The sequence below is a fragment of the Moschus berezovskii genome, chromosome 21 (assembly GCF_049115385.1).
Source record: "Moschus berezovskii isolate FMDL1 chromosome 21, NW_MosBer_1.0, whole genome shotgun sequence".
Taxonomy (NCBI): domain Eukaryota; kingdom Metazoa; phylum Chordata; class Mammalia; order Artiodactyla; family Moschidae; genus Moschus; species Moschus berezovskii.
In genome coordinates this window covers 55,135,975-55,159,896 of record NC_142480.1, presented here as the reverse complement: position 1 = coordinate 55,159,896, position 23,922 = coordinate 55,135,975, and the positions used below count along the sequence as shown (strand labels likewise).

Here is a 23,922-nt window from a genome sequence, read left to right as displayed (position 1 = left end):
AAGGAAATCGGTCCTGAATATGCAATGGAAAGACTGATGCTGAAGCTCTAAAATTTTGGTCACCTGATACAAAGAGCCGACTCACTGGAAAAGACCCTGATGCTGGGAAGGACTGAGGGCAGGAGGAAAAGGGGGTGGCAGAGGATGAGATGGTTGGATGGCATCACCGACTTGATGGGCATGAGTGTGATTAAGCTTTGGGAGATGGTGATGGACAGGGAAGCTTGGTGTGCTGCAGTCCATGGGGTCACAAAGAGTCGGACACGGCTGAGCGACTGAGCAATGACAGCAAGCGTTACTGACATTGAAAGGAGCTCCCCACATGGACCGGCAAAGCACGTGTGGTGACATTACCCCACATCTGCATGTAGGTTGTCTCCTCTGAGAATGAGGATCTCACCTCCCTTCCCGTGGTCTTCCCCACATGGACCGGCAAAGCACATGTGGTGGCATTACCCCACATCTGCATGTAGGTTGTCTCTTCTGAGAATGAGGATCTCACCTCCCTTCCCGTGGTCTTCCCCACATGGACTGGCAAAGCACGTGTGGTGACATTACCCCACATCTGCATGTAGGTTGTCTCCTCTGAGAATGAGGATCTCACCCCCCTTCCCATGGTCTTAGGTGTGGCCATGCACTACAGAGTTTTGCCAGTCAAATGTGAGAGAGGAGACACATGTCACTTCCATGTGGCAATATATATAAGCTGGTGCATAACTCCTATGCTCTTTTTTCGCTGCTTGATTGTGAAGCATGTGGAGTTCTCCCAAAGATGATGCCTAAGAAGCTATAATGAACAAAATATTCTTGCTGACCTGATTTGGGTATATAACACAAGCAGGAAATAAGTCTTTAGTATTCCCAAGTCACTGACATCTTGAGGGTGTTTGTTACTGCAGCATAACTCAGCCTACCCTGGTACAAATGGCTTGTGCATGCACACGTGCGTGCTCAGTCACTTCAGTCGTGTCCAACTCTTTGTGGCCCCATGGACTGTAGCCCAACAGGCTCCTCTGTCCATGGGATTCTCCAGGCAAGAATACAGGAGTGGGTTGCCGTGCCCTCCTCCAGGGGATCTTCCCCACCCAGGGACTGAACCCACGTCTTAGGCAATAAAGATTTGTAACTTTCAAGAAAAGTGGCCCCGGGCAGGCTTAGTAAAACAAAGGTATTCTTTTAGGTCCAGGTAGAGGACAAGGTGTGAAAATCTCTCTATTTCTCTATCTGGTTCCAATTAGTGTTTTGATTTTAAACATGGCTGCAGTTTCAGCCTTTTGGCGAAGGCTGCTCTCAGGAGGATGCTTAGAATACAAGTGAAGAACATCAGTTTGTCTCATTTACTTAGAATGCATCAAATTGCCCATGAATCTAGAACTGTGGATAAAGAAAGATATTGAAAAGGATGGGGTGGAATCAGGGTCCTGGGCTGTGCAAACGCTTGGCATTTCCAGGAGACTCTGTGAATACCCTGGCTAAGCTCCCTCCAGTCACTTGCCTGCCCCTTGGTCATTTCAGGCACCAAGAAAAAAATGCTGGGAAGGAGCAGGGGGAGCAGGGGGAGCCACACCCAGTCTCACCGTGAGGCCAGTGCATGGTGGGTCTGCCTTTGCACAGGTGTCTGCAGGTTGGTTATTGTTTTTGTCTAGTCGCTCAGTATTGTCTGACTCTTTGGTGATTCCACAAACTGTAGCCTGCCAGGCTCCTCTGTCCATAGGACTTCTCATGCAAGAATACTGCAATGGGCTCCCATTTCCTTCTCCAGGGGATCTTCCTGACTCGGCGGTCAAACCCACGTCTCTTGCATTGGCAGGCAGATTCTTTACCACTGAGCCACAGTGGAGCAGGCTTGTTAGGATTCCTGGCTTATACAATTCATTGCTCTGACTCTTCTACTCTTGGAATCCAAGGTTGGGAGGGCTTTGTGGTTTCGTTGGGTGAGTTGAACAAGCTTTCAGCAGCTGCTTTCCCCTCTGCTGAAGGTCACATAAACATATGGGCTTTGTTGAGATTTCCCTCCAGTTCTAAGGACTGCTACCATTGTAGGTTCAAAAAAGAACTTCCCAGCAACAAGTTTAAACCAGTTGAAAACTAACTAACTAACCAAGCCACCCATGGGGATACCAAGACCATGACAAGAACAGATCAAAGCAAACTGGGAATATTTACTTAGTCTGGGGCCACACTGATGTGTAAGCAATACTATGGCTCTCTGAGCAGTTTTTCTTTTTTTTTCCTTCAGTCCATTTACCTATTTTTCCAACCTATTTTGCAAAACCTTTGCTATGGGACTCAAGAATTCCAAGAGTATCATTACGTTACAGACCTAATTAGAAACCAGAGGCAGGGAGGAGCTGAGGGTGGAGGGCAGCATGGACTGTTCCGGACCCCAGCTGCTGGGCTAATTAGTCCAACACGAAGGAATCTGGCAGCAGCAGCCAGAGTTGGAGGGGTCTCTGCTTGTCAACATTTTTATGAAGCCAGTAGATGAATCTGCCTTTTGGCAGCTGCAGACGCCGTGCAGCTGTGGCAAGGCGGGCTTTGGGGGGCCTGAGGCTGTGTTGTACGGCCGTGTTGGCCAAGCCAGGTCATCTCAGCAAAGCCTCTGTTCACGAAAGGGGGCAGCCTTTTAGTTTAACGCCTGGAGATGTTTCAGGGAAGTGAGCTGCCCAACTGGGGTCAGACTGGCCTGAAATTTGACTCCTAGTATCTTTGGAAGTGAGTTCACTCTGTTCCTCATGAACCCACTCCAGTGTTCTTGCCTGGAGAATCCCAGGGACAGGGGAGCCTGGCGGGCTGCCGTCTATGGGGTCGCACAGAGTCGGACACGACTGAAGCGACTTAGCAGCAGCAGCAGCACTAACCCCCAGGCACTGTGTCAACTGCTCTGTGTGATTAACTCATGTCATCCACACACAGACCCATGAGGCCAAACGTCCCCAGGATCACACAGCCCGTAAGGGGCCCAGTTGGGATCTGAGTGGAGGTCTGGTCCCCATGTTCCAACTCAGAACTCATGACCATTGCAGGAGGAGATGGCCACCTCATCTGTTAATGCAGCAGTCTCCAACCTTTTAGGTACCAGGCACTGGTTTCAGGTAAGATGATTTTTTTTTTTTCATGGCTCTGAGGGGTGTGAGTGATGGGGAACAGCTATAAATACAGATGGAGCTTGCCTCCTGTTGGGTGGCCTGGTATTAACAGGACAACTACCAGTCCATGGCCCACGCGTCAGGGTGTTAATAGGCTGACATTAGGACCCACCCTCTCATGGGAATGCTCGTAGTTCCAATGATGCGCTCGATATATGGCTTCAAATATTAGTGAGTTCATGGCGGCCACTGTCATCAGTCTGTGAAGCCTCCACTATGAAGAGTGGTCGGGGTTTTCTACTCATACACCTCTCTCTAGGCATCAGTTTCCTTGTCTATAAAAGGCCAGACTTGGAAGAGAATTATGTCTGAAGTTCTTTCCAGCTCAGGGATGCTGGTATCCCACTCTGCTACCAAGTCCTTCTTTTTTCTATGTCTTGCTCTTCACTCATCTCAGTTCTACAAACATTTTCCAGAAAAGAACTTCTGTAGGCACCATCATTCCCTCCCCTCTAGCCTGGGGAAGGAGGTGTCTATCCTTAAGGAGAAGGGTCAAACGAGCCACACACACTCCCATGAAGACGACAGGCAGCAGCAACGGCAGAATCCCTTTGTCTGAGTACCCCCAGGGGAGGTACTCAGGGTGTACCTTGGCTCCATAGCTAGTCTGTCCCACTTGCCTCCCCCGCACCCCCCAGCTTCATCAACACACAGATTCCAACTGGGCCCCCTCATGTGTCTCGCCTTTTCTGTAAGGTCAAAATTGTGGCTTTACTAGTAGTCATGTACAATATGTGAGAGTTAGACCATAAAGAAGGTGAGTGCCAAAGAATTGATGCTTTTGAACTGTGGTGCTGGAGAAGACCCTTGAGAGTCCCTTGGACTGCAAGGGGATCCCACCAGTCAATCCTAAAGGAGATCAGTCCTGGGTGTTCATTGGAAGGACTGATGTTGAAGCTGAAACTCCAATACTTTGGTCATCTGATGCGAACAGCTGACTTATTGGAAAAGACCCTGATGCTGGGAAAGATTGAGGGCAGGAGGAGAAGGGGACGACAGAGGATGAGATGGTTGGACGGCAGTTTGAGCAAACTCTGGGAGATGGTGAAGGACAGGGAAGTCTGGCATGCTGCAGTCCACGGGGTCACAGAGTTGGACAAGACTGAGCGACTGACCAACAACAATTCCTCAGCCACTGCCAGGCTGCCTGGTGGAAGCCACAGTCTCTTTTCCAGCTGCCCCAGCACAAGGGCCTTCCAGGGACCTGCCTTGCCCACCTCACACAATTCCCAGGCTACTGTTTTCCCTTGTCCAGCTCTCTGCTGGAATTTCAGGAACATATGGCTGTGTGTGTGGCCTGTGCATTCATGAAGGGTGCACAGCCCTAAAGAGGTGCTCTGTCTTAGCCAGTGAGGAAGACAGGGAAGGGTCATCCTGAGAGAACTGAAAACCTGGTCCTTGAAATACAGCACTGATCCACTCACAGACAGAATGACAAGTTTCAGGCACAAGATGGGAAAAAGTAAAATTTGGGGGGCTTCCCAGGTGGTGCTAGTGGTAAAGAATCCACTGCCAATGAAGGAGACATAAAAGATGCGGGTTTGATCCCTAGATAGAGAGGATCCTCTGGAGGAGGGCATGGCAACGTGCTCCAGTATTGCCTGGAGAATCCCTCGGACAGAGGAGCCTGGTGGGCTACGGTCCTTGGGGTTGCAGAGTCAGACATGAATGAAGAGACTTAACACACTGCAAACGGTGGAATTCTGAGTGGCTCCTAACAGAATAAATTATATTCCTGTGCCCTCTGCTGGTAAAGAGCAGCACCAGCCCTCCTGGAGCCTGCAGAAAGGAGGCAGACAATGAGGGTGACTCACAGGCATCCTTCTGTCTCTAGAGTCTCATCAGATTGGAAGTCCGCTGTTACTCACGATGGGGGAGACAGCCATCAGCAGGATGCCCAGATGGAATGCAAACGTGCCTGTCCGTCTCAGGCACCGGAGGCTTCAAACTGCCAGTGAGCAGAGGACCACGGATGCCACTGCCACACCCGGGCCTGAAGGGTGAGGACAGGTGTGGCCCAGCATGGGCGGGGACGACACCCCAGCCTCAGCAAAGGAATGGCTACCCAGGGGACTGCGAGTGCACAGGCTGTGCCCCCTCCAGCCACCCGGGTGCCTCTTGGCCACTCCAGGCTCTGAGGAAAAGATGGTATTTCATTCCCAAGAGGAATCTTAGCGAGGGGGTGGGGTCTTAAAGTGGAAATACCCACCTACTTGCTCATGGATCTGGGTTTTCTATAGATACCCCTCTCAGATTGGGTACACCCCTTCCCAGGTGTTGTGAGTAGTAAAGAATCCACCTGCCACAGCAGGAGCCACAGGAGACTTGGGTTTGATCCCTTGGTCAGGAAGATCCCCTGGAGGAGGGCATGGCAACCCATTCCAGTGTTCCTGCCTGGAGAATCCCATGGACAGAGGAGCCTGGCGGGCTATAGTCTATAGGGTCACAAAGAGTTGAACATGATTGAAGTGACTTAGTATGCACACACTTCCGCTCTCTAGGAATCAGTTTCCTTGTCTATAAAATGTAAGAGTTGGAAGAGAGTGATGTCTGAGGTTCTTTCTGGCTCAGGGATGCTGGTATTTCACAAGCCTGGATCCAAGGAGGCTCGGCCGATACACTGAGAGCAAAACTGCCTGCCTGGATACTTGCCTTCTAATCCCAGGCAGCCTTCCCCATGCCCTGGGAGGTTCCCTCTTCCTTCCCTTCCTTCAAGACTCCTGTCCTGTCCTTCCTTTGGTGCAGGGCAGAAGTGGGCTTTTTGTCCATAGAGGCAAGATGGCAGCTGACTCTCACCTGTGTAGTTTCTCTGATCAGGTCACCCCTCATCCCATTTGCTAGGAATAGGATCAAAGGGCCAACCCAAAGCTACAAAACTGCAGCATTCAATCACCTTCTGAACAGATCCAGTGCTCTAAAAGAATAAATAAATAAGGCTGCATTTGATTTTCCCCCCTCCGTTCGGAAACTTGTAACATCATTAGCTACAAGTAAATATATCAGTGGAATTAATGGAGTGAATCACAAAGTGATTTGATTGGATTTAAAACCACATAATGTCTTTGGGGTGAATTAGCAAATTTAGCACTGTCGAGAGATGATGAATGGAGAACCGGGGGACTGAGAGTTCCTATTGATCTTGGGAACAGATCAGGATGAGAAGAAGGGGAATGGCTTCCCACACTGCTTTCAGAGAGAGAGGGAACATGGCTTCTTGGCTCGCTAAGCTGCACGGGAACACGGCGCCCTCCTGCAGGTGTGTGGTTGAGTTGTGACCACATATGGTGGGGTCCCCGGTGGCGCTAGTAGAAAAGAATCTGTCTGCCAGTGCAAGAGCCGCAGGAAACATAGGGGGTTTGATCCCAGTTTTGGGAAGGTCCCCTGGAGAGGGAAATGGCAACCTTCTCCAGTATTCTTGCCTAGAGAATCCCATGGACAGAGAAGCCTGGCGGGCTCTAGTCCACGCGATCACAGAGAATCAGACACAAACAGTTTGGTAGGCAGTGCTTAAGAGGGCCTCCAATGATCCCCACCTCTGGAATTCATGTCCTTGTGGAAGGATTCCTTCTCCCCAGTGGGTTAGACCCCTGGGTCAGGAAGATTCCCTTTGAGAAAGAAATAGCAACCCACTCCAGTATTGTTGCCTGTGAAATCCCATGGGCAGAGGAGCCTGGTGGGTTACAGTTCATGAGGTTGCAAAACAGCCAGATACAATTTAGCGACTATACAACAACAACCGCATAACCTAGTCCATATCAACTAGCATGCTATTCAATCCATGGCCACAGACTGGTACTGGTCAGTGGCCTGATAGGAACTGGGCTGCATAACAGGATGTGAGTGGCTGGCAAGTGAATGAAACTCCATCTGTATACACAGTTGCTCCTCATCGCTCACACTGCCATCTGAACTCTACCTCCTGTCAGATCAGTGGCGGCACTAGATTCTCATTGGAGCGAGAACCCTACTGTGAACTGCACATGAAAGGGATGGATGTTTGCGTTCCTTATCAGAATTGTCCTGAAACCATCCATACCCGTGCCCCCCCGCCACTGCTGGTCCATGGAAAAACTGTCTTCCACAAAACCAGTCCCTGGTGCCAAAATGTTTTGCAACTGCTGTGCTAAGGCATCAGGGCGCCCAGAGGAGGCTGAAAAACACACTTAATCCTCCCATTAAAAACACAAGACCATAGGTTTGAAGTATGGTATGTTTCCTTTAGGGCTTCCCAGGTGGCGCTAGTGGTAAAGAACCTGCCTGCCAATGCAGGAAATGCAAGAAACACGGGTTTGATCCCTGGGTCAGGAAGATCCCCTGGAGGAGGGCATGACAACCCACTCCAGTGTTCTTGTCTGGCGAATCCCACGGACAGAGGAGTCTGGTGGGCTACAGTCCATGGGGTTGCAAAGAGTTGAACACAACGGAAGCGACTTAGCACAGAGCACATGTTTTCTTTAAAGTCTTACAGAAACAGCTTTCAAAGCTGGTCTCCTTGACCCCACGTGTACACTTGCACTTGGGTGCTCCAGCTTTTAGTTTAAGAAACAGGGTCCTCTTATGGGTTCACGGACCAAAGTTCAGTGAGTATGTGTGTTTGCCGGGCATTTCCACATTTGTCCCCTCACTTACCTTAGAGTAGTCCTGAACACAGATATAAGTTCTGTTACCCTGAATTTACAGATGAGAAAAATTCAGATTTGAAGAGTGAAATCAACCCCAGGGGGTTATTAAGCCTCTAGGCAGACATGAGCAGAACACAGGCTTGAGTCCAGGCCCTCTGAACCGATACACACCATCTTCCCTCTAATCTCAAGGGGGTCACCAGCTAGAGAGGTGGTTGCATTAAAGTTGCTTCTTAGTAGGAAGGCTTTAGAATTCAGAGGGCTGGGGCTCCTTTGTGATGGGGAAAGGGCTTGTGGGTGGGGTTTAGAAATTGAGATAAATTCCTTACTTGTGTCAATGAAGACTGCATCCACATAGATTTTGGTACAGAAAGAGCCCAGGATAAATCCACAGGCTGGTCCGAACACCAGCATCGTGAACAGGATTCCTGAAAGAAGATGAAACCAAGATTAGATTAAAAGCAGAAGACATTCAATGAGCAAAACTGTCAAAGCGCGAGAAAACTATTTTACATTGATCAGATGAGAGGTTTGATTAGACAAATGATATCAGAGGAATTAGTGTAAATACCCTAGGGGGGAAAGCTACTATTCTAATTTTTGGAAACCCTATTGAAGCACTATCACGCAGGAATTCTATAGCTTCTGTAGGTTGCTCTGAAATATTTCTAGGCCCCCAGTACACTTACTTTTAGAGGATTCCACTCCATGTCACATCAGACCAATAAAATATATCCACATTTACCATGAAATATTTTTTTTCAGCCATAAACATTTTGGGAAGGATTTTTATCATTTTGCTTTCACATTGATTTGGCTTTATGTAATTCACTTAATTTACAGTTGGCAAAGACTTCTCAGCCCTCATTGGGCACACTCAGGAATTCTTATGAAGTGAGAAAAGTGGAAGCCACAAATTATTCTCCAATGTAATGAAATGTTTATGAGCATTAAATTTAGCAAATAACAAAGCGGACATAATGGCATGATTTGAGCACATTAATTAGACGTTTTATTAATCTCAGTTTTGCAGGCCCCTCCCACTCGTATTTTTGGAATTGCTCTCTGTTGCTACTGTAACAGCTGTTCAGGACTCAAGCTCTTTCACAGGACTAAGAAGATGGTACCAGGCACGTGCCTAAGCACTGGGTTCGCCAAAAAACTCACTCTGGTTTTTCTATAACAGCATGTGGGAAAACCCCAACAAACTTTCTGGCCCACCTGATATGTATCTAACAGATACAGTATCTGGAATTTTGCACAAAACTTTTGGTTCATTCTGGCAAAAACAATGAGCCCAAACTAAAAAGCCACATTTGGTTCTCTACTTAACCAAATTTCAACTTGAGCACTGACAGTTCACAAGGCCCTAGGAATAAAAATAACAGTAAAGGAAGCTGGTTACCTGTGGGGAAAATCAGTGCACGGTCAATTCAACCCAAGCAGACAGCCTGGAGGGTGGACGTAAACAGGTCTGTGTGGGCACACCTAACAATTCTATGTGGGCACATGAAAAACAGGGTAGGAAATGGATTCGACCAGAGGGAATCTGAGCTCAGTGGAGGGTAATTCTGGTCCACTCACAGAGTAGACTAACTCAGCTTGAAATCTCCAGAGATGGATCTGCTCAAATACTCATCCACTCAATCAATACTTATTGAGTTCCTTCTTTGCACCAACCAGCCTTCTTAGGGATGGCGACTCAGTGTTGAAACAAGTAATAAAAAATCTAAGCCTTCCTGGAGCTCACTGACTTGGAAGGGAGAAGAAAACAAAACTTAAGAAACCAAGGGAATATTACTCAGCCATGAAAATGAATGGAAAGGTGCCTTCTGCAGAGATGTGGATGGACCTAGAGTCTATCATACAGAATCAAGTAAGTCAGAAACAGGAAAACAAATACCATACATTAATGCACATATGTGAAATCCAAACAATGCTATAGGTGACCTTGTTCACAAAACAGAAATAGACACACAGACGTAGAGAAGAAACAGAACAAACACATGGATACCAAGGGGGAAGGCGGGGTGGAATGAATTCAGAGGCTGGGACTGACACACATACTATTGATGGAGAAGGGAATGGCACCCCACGCTAGGAATCCCATGGACAGGGGAGCCTGGGGGTTACAGTCCCTGGGGTCACAAAGAGTTGACATGACCGAAGTGACTTAGCACAGCACGGCACACACCACTGATACTATGCATAAAATGAGTAACTAACGAGAACCTACCCTATAGCATGGGGAACTCTGCTCAGCATTCTGTGGTGACCTAAATGGGGAGGAAATCTAAAGAGGTGATGTATGTATACAGATAACTGATTCACCTTGCTGTATAGCAGAAACTAAGGCAACATTGTAAAGCAACTATACTCAAAGAAAACAGAAACTATAGACAGGAGCTTGACTGATTTCTACATACTTGGCAAAGGAAACCTGGTCTTTTTCACTTTCAGACCAGAACCCAGAATCCCAAAGCAAGTAGTTAAGATGACTTATAAAGAATGCTGTTTGATGAAGGAAGGGATGAAAGAGGATGGTTTCCATCACAGGAATGGAATCCTGTGAATTCCACTGAGGAATGAATCCATCCTCAGTGAAATCCTACTCTTAGATTTGGAGCAATCTAGAAGTTCAAGTGTCTCAATATAGCCACTCCTGTACCCAGCTGGTGATCCTGGTCTCCCAGTTATTCCTATTTATAGGAATCTGGAGAGCAGCAAAATCTACTTTATTAAACACTGGCTCTGGCTTATCACAACTTAGGTTGAAATAACTGAACAGAGAAAATTGAGAGAGGTGGGGGTGTTTTGGGAAGGGTCTAGAATGTAGCGAATCTTTCAAAGATAGGATAGAATTAGGATTGTCCTTAGCTGGGCTGAGTTAGGGAGAAGAGGGATCTTGGCTCTGCTCGGTGGATGGAAGAAAGGGAAGCAGGAAGAGATGCTGAGAAAGATGCATGGTCAAGGGTGTGGACAGGGGGTATCCAAGGTAAGAGCAGCGCCCAAGGGAGCCTGAAGGACTTGCTGCTTCAGGGCAAAATCCTAAAGCCAGTTATGTCCTTCTGAGCAGGACACAGATGAAGGCAGAGGGGAGCCACTTGTCAGCAAGTAAACTGACTACTCAGGCCATTCCCAAAGAAAGGGACTTGAAGATAGGGACATGATTCTCTTGCCCAGAACTACCCCTCTGACTCCCCTTCCATGCTCCTGGCATTTGCTCTGATCTCCAGCACCACCCCACCCTCCACCCCCTCATCACATGATAACATGCTTCTTTTCATGCAAATTAAATACCCCCCCAATCAATGTAACAATCACTGCTCCATCCCCCATAGAGTGAACAATAAAAATTATAATCTTGAATAGGTCAAAGGACCCAGCGTTTAGTGTCAACAGAAAGAAACGGCCAATGAGCTTCAGAGCTGGTGTTGAGAGTGTATTACCCCTCCCCAACGTGAAGAGTGTGGACAGGCCAGTGTCATGGGAAGCTGGAGACTCCAGGCCCTGGGTGTCCTGTCCTTCTGCAACTTATGACACAAAAGGAGGGCTTCCCTCAAGCTCAGGGGCCCACAGGAGCCCTGTGGGGCACAGACAGGCCAGCCATCCATTCTGGTAGCTCCAACAGGCAGAGGCCACTGCAGCATAGCCACATGCCAAGGTGACCGCTCCATCTGGTTCCTCTAGGACAGGGCTCGGGTCTCTGAAACGCTGGACTGTGGCTCTCCATTTTAACAGGACAGAACTCTCTCCCAAAGAAACCTGATAGCACGGCTTCCCTGGTGGCTCTGGGGTAAAGAATCTGTCTGCCAATGCAGGAGACATGGGTTTGATCCCTGATTCTGGAAGATCCCACATGTCGCAGAGCAAATAAACCCGTGCGCCACAACTATTGTGCCCTGGAGCCTGGGAGCCACAACTCCTGAGCATGTGCTCTAGAGCCTGGGAATACAACTACTAAGCCCATGTGCCGCAACCACCGAAGCCTGCACGCCTTAGCGACCATGCTCTGCATCAAGAGAAGCCAGAGCAATGAGAAGCCCATGCGCCGCAACTAGAGAGTAGCCAGCCCCCACTTGCCACCACTAGAGAAAAGTCTGTGTAGCAACAAAGAAAAATCACAGTCAAAAAATAAAAATAAATAATGAAAAAAAGAAAAGTCATAGAATCTCATTCCAAAAACAAGAAAAAAAAAAAAAGATGACGTGCATTTTTGTTCAACGGGCACCCCCTCCTTGTTTGAAATCTCTGGGGACATTTTTAATTTATCTTTTGCATTTTAAAACTTTTACTTCATGTTGGGGTACAGTCGATGAACAAATGATGCTGGGATAGCTGCAGGTGAACAGTGAAGGGACTCAGCCGCACACATACAGCTATCCATGGTCTCTGGGTGCATTTTTTAAAGAGCATACACACTGAGGAAACCAGAATTGAGACACGTGTACCCCAATGTTCATCACAGCATTGTTTATAATATCCAGGACATGGAAGCAACCTAGATGTCCACCAGCAGACAAATGGATAAAAGCTGTGGTACATATACACAATGGAGTATTACATAGCCATTAAAAAGAATACATTTGAATCAGTTCTAATGAGGAGGATGAAACTGGAGCCTATTATACAGAGTGAAGTAAGCCAGAAAGAAAAACACTAATATAGTATACTAACGCATATGTATGGAATTTAGAAAGATGGTAACAATAACCCTGTATGCAAGACAGCAAAAGAGACACAGATGTATAGAACAGTCTTTTGGACTCTGTGGGAGAGGGCGAGGGTGGGATGATTTGGGAGAATGGCATTGAAACACGTATATTATCATATGTGAAACGAATCACCAGTCCCAGTTCGATGCATGTTACAGGATACTCAGGGCTGGTGCACTGGGATGACCCAGAGGGGATGGTATGGGGAGGGAGGTGGGAGGGGGGTTCAAGATGGGGAACACATGTACACCTGGGGCAGATTCATGTCAATGTATGGCAAAACCAATAAAATATTGTATAGCAATTCAGTTCAGTTGCTCAGTTGCGTCCGACTCTTTGCGGACCCCATGAATCACAGCACTCCAGGCCTCCCTGTCCATCACCAACTCCTGGAGTTCACTCAAACTCATGTCCATCGAGTCGGTGATGCCATCCAGCCATCTCATTCTCCGTCGTTCCCGTCTCCTCCTGCCCCCAATCCCTCCCAGCATCAGTCTTTTCCAGTGAGTCAACTCATCACATGAGGTGGCCAAAGTATTGGAGTTTCAGCTTTAGCATCAGTCCTTCCAATGAACACCCAGGATTGATCTCCTTTAGAATGGACTGGTTGGATCTCCTTGCAGTCCAAGGGACTCTCAAGAGTCTTCTCCAACACCGCAATTCAAAAGCATCAATTCTTCAGCGATCAGCTTTCTTCACAGTCCAACTCTCACATCCATACATGACCACTGGAAAAACCATAGCCTTGACTAGACGGACCTTTGCCGGTTGCGCGACTGACTGCGCGCAGAAGTGTGGCCGAGAGGAGCTACCCCACGTCCAAGTGGTGGCGGCTGTGCGGGCGCAGGAGGGCCGAGAGGAGCTACTTCACGTTCAAGGTCAGGAGGGGCGGCCGTGAGGAGATAATCCTCGTCCAAGGTAAGGAGCAGCGGCTGTGCTTTGCTGGAGCAGCCGTGAAGAGATACCCCACGACCAAGGTAAGAGAAACCCAAATAAGACAGTAGGTATTGTGAGAGGGCATCAGAGGGCAGACACACTGAAATCATAATCACAGAAAACTAGTTGATCTGATCACACGGACCACAGCCTTGTCTAACTCAATGAAACTAAGCCATGTCATGTGGGGCCACCCAAGACAGACGGGTCATGGTGGAGAGGTCAGACAGAATGTGGTCCACTGGAGAAGGGAATGGCAAACCACTTCAGTATACTTGCCTTGAGAACCCCATGAACAGTAAAGTAATTAGCCTGCAATTAAAATTTAAAAAAAAAAAGCAACTCTTCCTCAGAGATACACCAAGTGAACCTCTAGCAGCAACGGGTTCCAGAATGTTCTCCAAGGGATGATCCAGTAGTGGGGATGGCTTCATGCATCAGGAAGCACCCTTTCTGCTGCAGAGATATCTCAGGGTGACAGCTCAGATCACCCAACATCAGAGAGCACAGTCCTGGGTCTGCAGAGGGTGCTGTTCCCCTGAGAGCCCGCGAGGCCGGCTGTGATCTTACACAAAGGCACTTTGGAATGTGCTTCCTCCCTCTCTTGTAGATTCATTCCACCAGGGTGTGATTTTGTTCTTGTTTAGCAACCACCCCCCACCCCCCAAAAAAACACAGCCGTTCTGCCTAAAAAGACAGATGGTCCAGCACTAAAATCCACCCAGCATCCCTGTGTTGAATGGTGAGAACCTCCAGGTCCTGGGGTCGCTGTAGGGGGTTGGAGGGGGTGTAGGTTACTCGGTGGCGCGTTGCTGCCCCCTACTGTCTGCCAGGCTGTATGCGTGGGAGGGTAGCCTGAGAGGCAGAAATCAGAGAAGGCAGAGGGGCCCCCTCCTGTGCTGCCACCCTGAGCCCGCTGCTTTACAAGCTTAATCTCCCGTAATATGTTCAGTGACCCCGATGGGGAGTCTACAGGGCCTGTTTCACAGCAGAAGGAAAGGTTCAGCATCTCCCTTCCCAACAACGGAGCCAGGAGGCACCACAGTGGGCCCTGCAGCTGGGTTTCTCTCATCCCCTCAGACAGTCCAGGAGACAGCAGGGGCCGCCTGGGTGCAGATCCCAGCCCCACTACTTCTTAGCTCTGGGCACCCTGGGAAAGGTCTGTTTCACTGCCTGGTGCCTCAGCTTTCCCCATCTACAAGATGGGAATGATACCAGGCCTATTCCACAGGGAGGACTTAATGACCTCATATCTGTAAAGCTCTGAGAACAGCAGGCAAGAGGGGCTGAAGCTGGGGGCAGGCCAGGTCCCAGAGAGGGAAGTGGGAGGCAGCCATGACCCCAGGCCTCACGAGGGTCCAGACAGACTGGCTGTCCAGAGTCCACCCCAAGCTCTGACTGCCCACCCACCAAGCACATTCAAATGTTAACCTGGCTTCCCAGGGATGTGACGACTGAAGGAAGGCAGAGGGGATGGGGTGACCCCCATGGTGATCAAACTCTGGCATCCTGCTCTAAACACAGGCCTTCTGTAAATTCAGTTCAGTTCAGTCACTTAGTCATGTCCGACTCTTTGTGACCCCATGAATCACAGCATGCCAGGCCTCCCTGTCCATCACCAACTCCCGGAGTTCACTCAAACTCATGTCCATCGAGTCGGTAATGCCATCCAGCCATCTCATTCTCTGTCGTCCCCATCTCCTCCTGCCCCCAATCCCTCCCAGCATCAGAGTCTTTTCCAGTGAGTCAACTCTTCGCATGAGGTGGCCAAAGTACTGGAGTTTCAGCTTTACCACCAGTCCTTCCAATGAACACCCAGGATGATCTCCTTTAAAATGTACTGGTTGGATCTCCTTGCAGTCCAAGGGACTCTCAAGAGTCTTCTCCAGAACCTTCAGTTCAGTTCAGTTCAGTCGCTCAGTCGTGTCCGACTCTCTGCGACCCCATGAATCACAGCACGCCAGGCCTCCCTGTCCATCACCAACTCCCGGAGTTCACTCAAACTCATGTCCACAGAGTTGGTGATGCCATCCAGCCATCTCATTCTCTGTCGTCCCCTTCTCCTCCCACCCCCAACCTTTGCCAGCATCAGAGTCTTTTCCAGTGAGTCAACTCGGTGTAAATCTGCAGTTCCCAAACTGTGGGCAAAGGCACCCTAGGATACGACTGTGAACTCACAGGGGCACAGCAAAATGTTTTAAGCTTTTGAGGGAAACCCAGTGATACCTGATATCTGTCAGATGCTACTTGCACAACTACTCACCACTACCCACTCAAGGTAGCTGATGGTTTCAACACTGGGTTGAGCTCCTTTCAACGACATCCTGTCTTTGTGAACCAAGTAGTTGCTGTGATAAACAGCAAACATGGTGTGGAAATCAATGCAGAACACAGGATACAAGGGTGGTGGAGTCCCACCTGATTCCAAGGTTTAAGAAGCTGTGTAGTTCCCAGCAGGACACGCAACAGATTAGTGAGTAATCGTGCTTACTTAAAATAGATGGGACCTCCCTGGCAGTTCAGTGGCTAGGACTCCATGTTCCCGATGGAGGGGGCTTGCGTTCAATCCCTGGTCAGGCAACGAGATCCCAGATGCCACAACTGAGATCCAGCACAGCCAAGTACATAAATACTTTTTAAAATTAAAAAAACATAAATATTTTTCTTTCAATAATGTGTCTTATTTTTCCAGACGTGTATGACATTAAGTCGTTGGAAGCGAGCAGCTTGATAAGCCACAAAGAGTTGGTATATCTTGCAGACTCAGGGCTCTGTGAAAAATAAAACACTAAGGGTACAGTGTAGAAGGAAATGCCTACCCACTCCAGCATCCTGGCTGGAGAATTCCACCGACTGTATAGTCCATGGGGTCGCAAAGAGTTGGGCATGGCTGAGTGACTTCCACTTCACTTCAAGGGTACAATGAACCAAGAAAGTCTGGGACTCTCTGGTGTAAACCTGCCACCCATGTCATACAATTTTCTGACTTAGAACCAGCCAGCTCTGGACACTGGGGAAGAAGAGATGAACTGGACAAGGATTTGCCCTGGAGAAGCTCGCTGTCTTATTGGAGAGACTTCCAACCATTTGAAACTCCAACTAAAACTCTCAATTTATCTACTTAAAAAATAATTGTAATAGATAGTGGAACTATATGTAACTTTGTTCTGTATTTTCCAAGTCTCCCATAAAAGTGTTATCATATTTTCATAATTTTAAAACTAAAAAAGAAAGAGAAAAATAATACATAATGGAACCTACAGGTGCCAGGCACTGCTCGAGGAGCTGAGATATGGCTGTGGACAAAACAGAAAAAGTCCCTGATTTTTCTGTGGAGTTTGTATTTGGGAAGAAGAAAGGCCATAAACAAATTAACCTACCATACGGTGTTGGTGCCGAAGAGGACAGGGCATAACAGGGCAGAGCTAGAGAAAGACCGCCCCCTGTACCGTGTGCTGTAAATAACAGAGCCCTACACTATATGCGCTAACAAGCAGGGGTGAGCACACTTGCAGGCTGAGGGTTCCATCGTGCAGGGGGCAAAACAAGACTCCCCAAAGATGTCCACGTCTTAATCCCTGGAACCTGTTATCATAATTGACCAAAGAGAACAAAGGCCTCAGATGGAATTAAGGTCCCTAATCAGCTGACTTTAAAATAAAGAGATTGTGTTGATTACCCCTGTGGGCCACTGTAATCACATTTTTGTTATTTAGTCACTAGGTCATGGCCAGAATGTTGTGACTCCACGGACTGTTGCCAACCAGACTCTGCAAATGTAATCACCTTCAAACGTGGAGGGAGGAAGAAGACAACTCAGAGTCACTGAAGGAGATGAGGCCACAGAACCAGAGCCGTGGCATCATGAGAAAGACGTGACTAGTCACTGCTGGCTTTGCCGACGGAAGGCAGGGCCTTGAGCCCAAGAATGTGGGTGCCCTCAGGAGCTGGGAAGGAAAGAAAATGGGCTCTCCTCTCTAGAAAGGATCCTTGAGAAGGAAGGCAGTCCTGCCACCACCTTCATTTTCAGCTCAGTGTTGGAGAAGACTCTTGAGAGTCCCTTGGACCGCAAGGAGATCCAACCAGTCCATTCTAAGGGAGATCGATCCTGGGTGTTCATTGGAAGGACTGATGCTAAAGCTGAAACTGCAATACTTTGGCCACCTCATGCGACAAGTTGACTCACTGGAAAAGGCTCTGATGCTGGGAAAGGTTGGGGGCGGGAGGAGAAGGGGACGACCGAGAATGAGATGGCTGGATGGCATCACCAACTCTGTGGACATGGGTTTGAGTGAACTCCGGGAGTTGGTGATGGACAGGGAGGCTTGGCGTGCTGTGATTCATGGGGTCGTGGAGAGTCGGACACGACTGAGTGACTGAACTGAACTGAACTGAGCTGAGACCCATTGTGGACTTCTGGCCCACAATGTAAGATCATATATGGCCTACCTTAGGCCACTAAATTTGTGGTAACTTTTTAAGCAGTGATAGGAAAACAAATGCAATCGTTAAGCAAATGTGAGGATAACCTCAGAGCTTAACACCTGCTTACACATATGTGAACCTCTAAGAACAAGACGTTGCACAAATCTGCTTGCTAATTATGACCATGGGACATTTTTGCAGGTAATTTTTTAGACCTGGGATTGACTGGGACTCAGTCTCTCCTGCTTTTCCTGGGAGAGTGTTCTCTGCATGTGTCTCTCCCAGCACCAGGGAGGCACCTCCTTCTAGATGCAGTGTGCCAAGGGGCCTGATATGACAGTCTCTAGCAAGAGGTCAGGCCAGGCATGCGGAACCAGAAAAATCTGCAAAACCCAAATGGAGATGTCTATGTATTTGGAATTTCCTGGTCCAGGAAGAATTCATCAACTTTATTATTATTACTGATATATGATATGAATACTACTACTAAAGAACATCTTTTGTGTGTCTGTAGAAAGTGACACGCTGATTCTGAATTGTTCATAGAAACAATGAGGGCCAAGACCAGCCTGGATACCTTGTGAGAAGAAAAAGAATTGGCAAGACTTGCCCTACTGGACATTAGGACTGCTTTTAAAGCTGTAATGATGAGAAGAGAGTGCTGCTGGCACAAGAAATAGCAAATATGAAAGTGAAGCAGAAGAGAAAGCCCAGAAACGGATCCATGCTTGTGTGGACACCTAATTTTTGGGAAAGTATACACACAAAGCAGTGGGGGAAAGGATGAGTTTTTCCATAAATGGTACTAAGTAAACTTGAAGTTCTAGGGGAGAAAATCAGCTGCACAACACATGTAAGAATTAATTCCAGGCAGATCAGAGACCTGTGAGAAAAGCAAAACAATAAAGCTGCTGGAAGATAATAGACAAAAGTACTGCCACAATGTTGGGTGCAAGGAGAGATTTCTTAAACCAAACAAAGCACAAACCACTAAAAGAAAAGCTTGACAAATTGGTCTATATTAAAGTTAAAAAGGTCATTCCTTAATTCATCAAAAGAGCACATTAAGAAATCTAAGATGTGGGAAAACGTACATGTAACATACATCCTTAAAAACATGTATATGAGAATCAGACAGCTCACATCAAGACCATATTTTAAAACTTTTATAAATCAACGAGAAGACTAACCAGTTGTAGGGCTTCCCTGGTGGCTCAGCTGTAAAGAATCCGCCTGTCAATGCAGAAGACATGGGTTTGATCCCTGGACTGGGAAGATCCCACATGTCAAGGGGCAACTAAACTCGTGCACCACACCTGCTGAGCCTGTGCTCTAGAGCCCAGGAGCCATAACTACTGAAGCCTGAACCTTTTAGAGCCTGTGCTCTGCAACAAGAGAGGCTACTGCAATGAGAAGTCCATGTACCACAACCAGAGAGTAGCCGTGGTCATGCAACTAGAGAAAAGCCGCACAGCAATGAAGACCCAGTGCAGCCAAATAAATAAAATTATTTTTAAAAATTAGGAAAGAAAAAGACAAAGCAGTGAAAAAAGCGGCATGAACCTTAATCAGTTCAGTTCAGTCACTCAGTCGTGACCAACTCTTTGCGACCCCATGAATCACAGCACGCCAGGCCTCCCTGTCCATCACCAACTCCTGGAGTTCACTCAAACTCACGTCCAGAGAGTCAGTGATGCCATCCAGCCATCTCATTCTCTGTCGTCCCCTTCTCCTCCTGCCCCCAATCCCTCCCAGCATCAGAGTCTTTTCCAGTGAGTCAACTCTTCGCATGAGGTGGCCAAAGTATTGGAGTTTCACCTTTAGCATCAGTCCTTCCAATGAACACCCAGGATTGATCTCCTTTAGAATGGACTGGTTGGATCTCCTTGCAGTCCAAGGGACTCTCAAGAGTCTTCTCCAGCACCACAGTTCAAAAGCATCAGTTCTTCTGCTCTCAGCTTTCTTTACAGTCCAACTCTCACATCCATACATGACCACTGGAAAAGCCATAGCCTTGACTAGACGGACCTTGGTTGGCAAAGTAATGTCTCTGCTTTTTAATGTACTATCTAGGTTGTTCATAACTTTCCTTCCAAAGAGTAAGCGTCTTTTAATTTCATGGCTGCAATCAGCATCCGCAGTGATTTTGGAGCCCCAAAAAACGAACTCTGACACTATTTCCGGTGTTTCCCCATCTATTTCCCATGAAGTGACGGGACCAGATGCCATGATCTTCGTTTTCTGAATGTTGAGCATTAGAATTCAGGGATGCGTAAATTATAAGACCAGTGAAAGGTCACTAGATTTTCAGCTGATTGACGAGCCTGGCAATACCCAGTGTTGGCAAGGATGTAGGTGATCTGGACTCTTGCACACTGCTGGTAGGAGTGTAAATTAGACAATCATTTTGGCAAAACTTTGGCAGTGTCTATAAAATTAAAGAGGAACTCTCCCAATGACCCACAAACCTAATTCCTAGGCAGACACCCTACAGAAAAGTCTGATATGCACTAGGAGACACATCCAGGAATGCTCATCCCAACACTGTAAGATCCTTGAACCAGAAACAACCCAATGCCACCAACAGTACAGCAGAGAAACAAGCTGTGACATCTTCATATAATGGGATTATTATACAGCAAAGAAAGCACATCATCAATAACACGGATTAATTTTAAAAGATATGATTCCAAAAGAACAAAGGCAAGAATACCCCCTGGTGTGATTCCACTTACACAGAATTGAAAACAGCAAAATTAAACCATGGAGAGATATACAACTAGGAAGTCAAGCTGTAAAGATAAAACAGGGAAATAAATAATAGAGAAGTCAGGATGGTGGTTACTGTTGCCCTGGAGGGAGGGAGGGAATTAACATGGAGGAGGCAGAGGTGGTGGAGGGTGGATTCTTAGGCACTGATTTTGTATTTGGTCTATTTTTAGGCTATGTAGATATTTGTTTCACAACAATTTGTTAGGTTGTAATATTTTCTCTGCACAAAAACATGATTATTACATTTCACACACACACACACACGTGTGTGTCTATAAATACCTATAGTATAATGCTATTGACTCTTTATTGAGTGCTTATTGTATTGATATGATGCTAGGGATTGGACTTTGCGATTTATATCCATTATCTCATCATTATCTCACGATTCCTTCTAACAAGGCAACGAGGCAGCTGCCTTCACCACAGCTGTATCCAAAAAGGAACTGAGGCTCACAGAGGTTAGGCAGCTCGCTCCAGGGCCCCTGGCTTCCAGGGACAGCTGACACCTGTGCCCTCTGCAACACCGGTATCCAGCTAGCTCCAGCCAAGATAACAAAGTTAAAGCGGAAAACCATACCCAACCCCAAACACTGCTGCTCACAGGGAGCCACCTGCTTCTCACACCTCACACCACGAGGACATGGACAGAAACCATCTGGCTCCAGAAGTGGGTGTGGATCCTGGTGCCACCACGTAACTGTGGGCAGCCCTGGGCGAGACCCTCGTCCTCTCTGTGTTTTCACATCTGAAATTAGCGGATGGTAATGAGATGTATTTTACAGCGCCTGTGGGGAGGGATGAATGAAGATGTAAGGGCCCACTGTGACCTCAGTCCGGATGCAGCACGTCAGGGACGCTGGTCTCCACGGATGCTCTGTGCCTGTGCTGGGTGGAGAAGAGCTAGCAGACCTCAGGGAAAGGAAGTACGCTGTGGGCGCCCTGTTTCCCTGCTCAGTGGGCCTGAGTCTTCTGCAGCCAGGCCCACTTGAAGGCCTGCTCTCTCTGGCCCTGGTGGAGGAGGCCTGTCACTCAGCTACAGCCCCACACGTGGTACCCAGTGAAAGAGAAAATGCCGACTCTCCCCTCCAAGTTTCATCCTTTTCTTTGCTGGAGTGTGACACGGGGCCTGACTTCTGTGCCAAGAGCCCATCAAGACAGGGATACAGGGGCAAAGGCTGTCCCTGAGGAGCAGAAGGCAAAACTCTGTAATACTGCTGGAAGCAAAAGCAAATAAGGCAATCCAGAAGCCCAGGGACATGCGCTTCTCCCAGCGCATCCACTCACTCTGTAGTCAGACGCATCCATTAATGTCTCTGAGGGTCACGGGCGGAACAGGACAGGGACCATACCTGCCTGGAGGGTGAGTCAGCTCGCGACAGGAAGGACAGCGTCAGGCTCCAGCGTGCCCTGTGTATCTGTGAGTGTAGCACAAATGTTCCCTGTAGCTCAGTTTCCAACTCTGTAAAATGGGCTCACGACAACCCCCAGCGTCTCAGGAGCCTTTGAGAAGCAAATGCATTAGCACCCGACAAAGGTTCCAGATAATATCTTTCCTGGAGCATAGATGGTTCTCAAAAAACAGTAGCTGTTACGCTCCTCGCTGGTACTTCTGGCAGCAGGGTTTCCTTTTCTGCTTTACAGGTTTCACTTTTTTGGTTACTTAGGTAAGAGATGCTTATTTCAAAGAACGTGGACTACACAGACTAATATACAGAAATGCCACCATTCCCATGCTGCCTTTGGGCATTGTTGCACTTTTCCCGCGTGTTCTTTCCATCACTGATTAATTAACTGGGCTGTGCCGGGTCTTGGTTGCGGCATACGGGCTCTTTCACTTGCTCCATGTGTTTTGCACTGGTGGGAACAGACAGGTTCACTCGAAAGCAAAAACTCTCTTCTTCATCATAAAAGAAACACACGTTCACTGAGGAATGATCTGTGAATAAAGCCAGGGTGGAGAGGCACCGCCGCACAGGGCCCATGGACACAGAGAGGGCCACCTCATTAGCTGTGTGACCTTGGGGAAGTTAATCACCTTCTCTGGGCCCTCACCTGAGAGTGGGGTAACAATAGTTCCCACCTTGCAAGGTTGTTCCAAGGTTGAAGCGATGAAGGCGTGTCCTGAGTGCGTGTCACAGCGCCTGGCATACAGGAATTGCTTAACAGGTCTGAGCTATTATTATTACAAGGAGGCTGTCACAACTACCATCTCTCGGCACCCACAGAGAAACACTCCCATTCATGGCGATAGTCCCTTCAGTTTCTCTCTAGAGAAAAGGTTAATTCTTTAAAGAGTGCTCTTCCTGGTGGCTCAGACAGTAAAGCGTCTGCCTGCAATGCGGGAGACCTGGGTTCAGTCCCTGGGTCGGGAAGATCCCCTGGAGAAGGAAATGGCAACCCACTCAAGTACACCTGCCTGAAAAATCCCACGGACAGAGGAGCCTGGTGGGCTGGTCCACAGAGTCACAAAGTGTTGGACATGACTGAGCGACTTCTCTTTCTCTTTCTTTCTAAAAGAAGATGTAGCAACCGAGATCGTTGAGTGGTTAGGGGATTGAACTTAAGATCCAATGGGCTAGAGCCCGTGTGGGTTTGAACCCCACTCTCAGTAGATCGGTTTTGGGCTTCCCTGGTGGCTCAGATGGTAAAAAATATGCCTGCAATATGGGAGACCTGGGTTCGGTCTCTGGGTTGGGAAAATTCCCTGGAGGAGGGCATGGCAACCCACTCCAGTATTCTTGCCTGGAGAATTCCATGGACAGAAGAGCTTAGTGGGTAACAGTTCATGGGGTTGCAAAGCTGGACACGACAGAGTGACTAAGCACACAAAACAATATACAACGCAGCCTGGAAACAAATGATAAGATTTTCTAAAGAAAATGTTTCAGAAACGTTTTTTTAGCTAAGCTGGGTCTTTGCTGTGGTGTGCAGGCTTCTTTAGCTGTGGCACTCGGGCTCAGCAGCTAAGGCACGTGGGCTGAGCTGCCCTGCAGCACGTGGGATCTTAGTTTCCTGACTAGGGATTGAACCACGTCCCCTGCACTGGAAGATGGATTTAAAACCAACCCCTCACCAGGGAAGTCCCAGGAATATACTTTTAAGGAAGAGAATTCTCTATTGCAATAGAACTTAAGGTGCTGGTAAAAGGGAATTTCAGGGACCAGGTATTTCTCGGTTGCCTTCATGGCAAGGGTGAAGGAAGAAGCTAAGATGATTCAGAGCCACGATGCCTGACACCCAAGGCCCAGCTCCTGATCCCTTCCTGGCTGTGAGGAGGGAGGGCACCCTAGGACACTAGGA

General features: G+C 48.0%; 1 protein-coding gene across 5 annotated transcripts in view; it reads right to left on the bottom strand.

The window, feature by feature from the left end:
- SLCO3A1 (solute carrier organic anion transporter family member 3A1) overlaps positions 1 to 23,922 on the bottom strand; it is a 402,379-nt gene that overhangs the window by 95,201 nt on the left and 283,256 nt on the right. For all 5 annotated transcript variants that reach the window (XM_088829680.1, XM_088829681.1, XM_088829682.1 and 2 more), the window contains exon 3: positions 8,101 to 8,199. In XM_088829680.1, the coding sequence (XP_088685806.1) occupies positions 8,101 to 8,199 (99 nt within the window). The remainder of the gene's footprint in view (positions 1 to 8,100; positions 8,200 to 23,922) is intronic.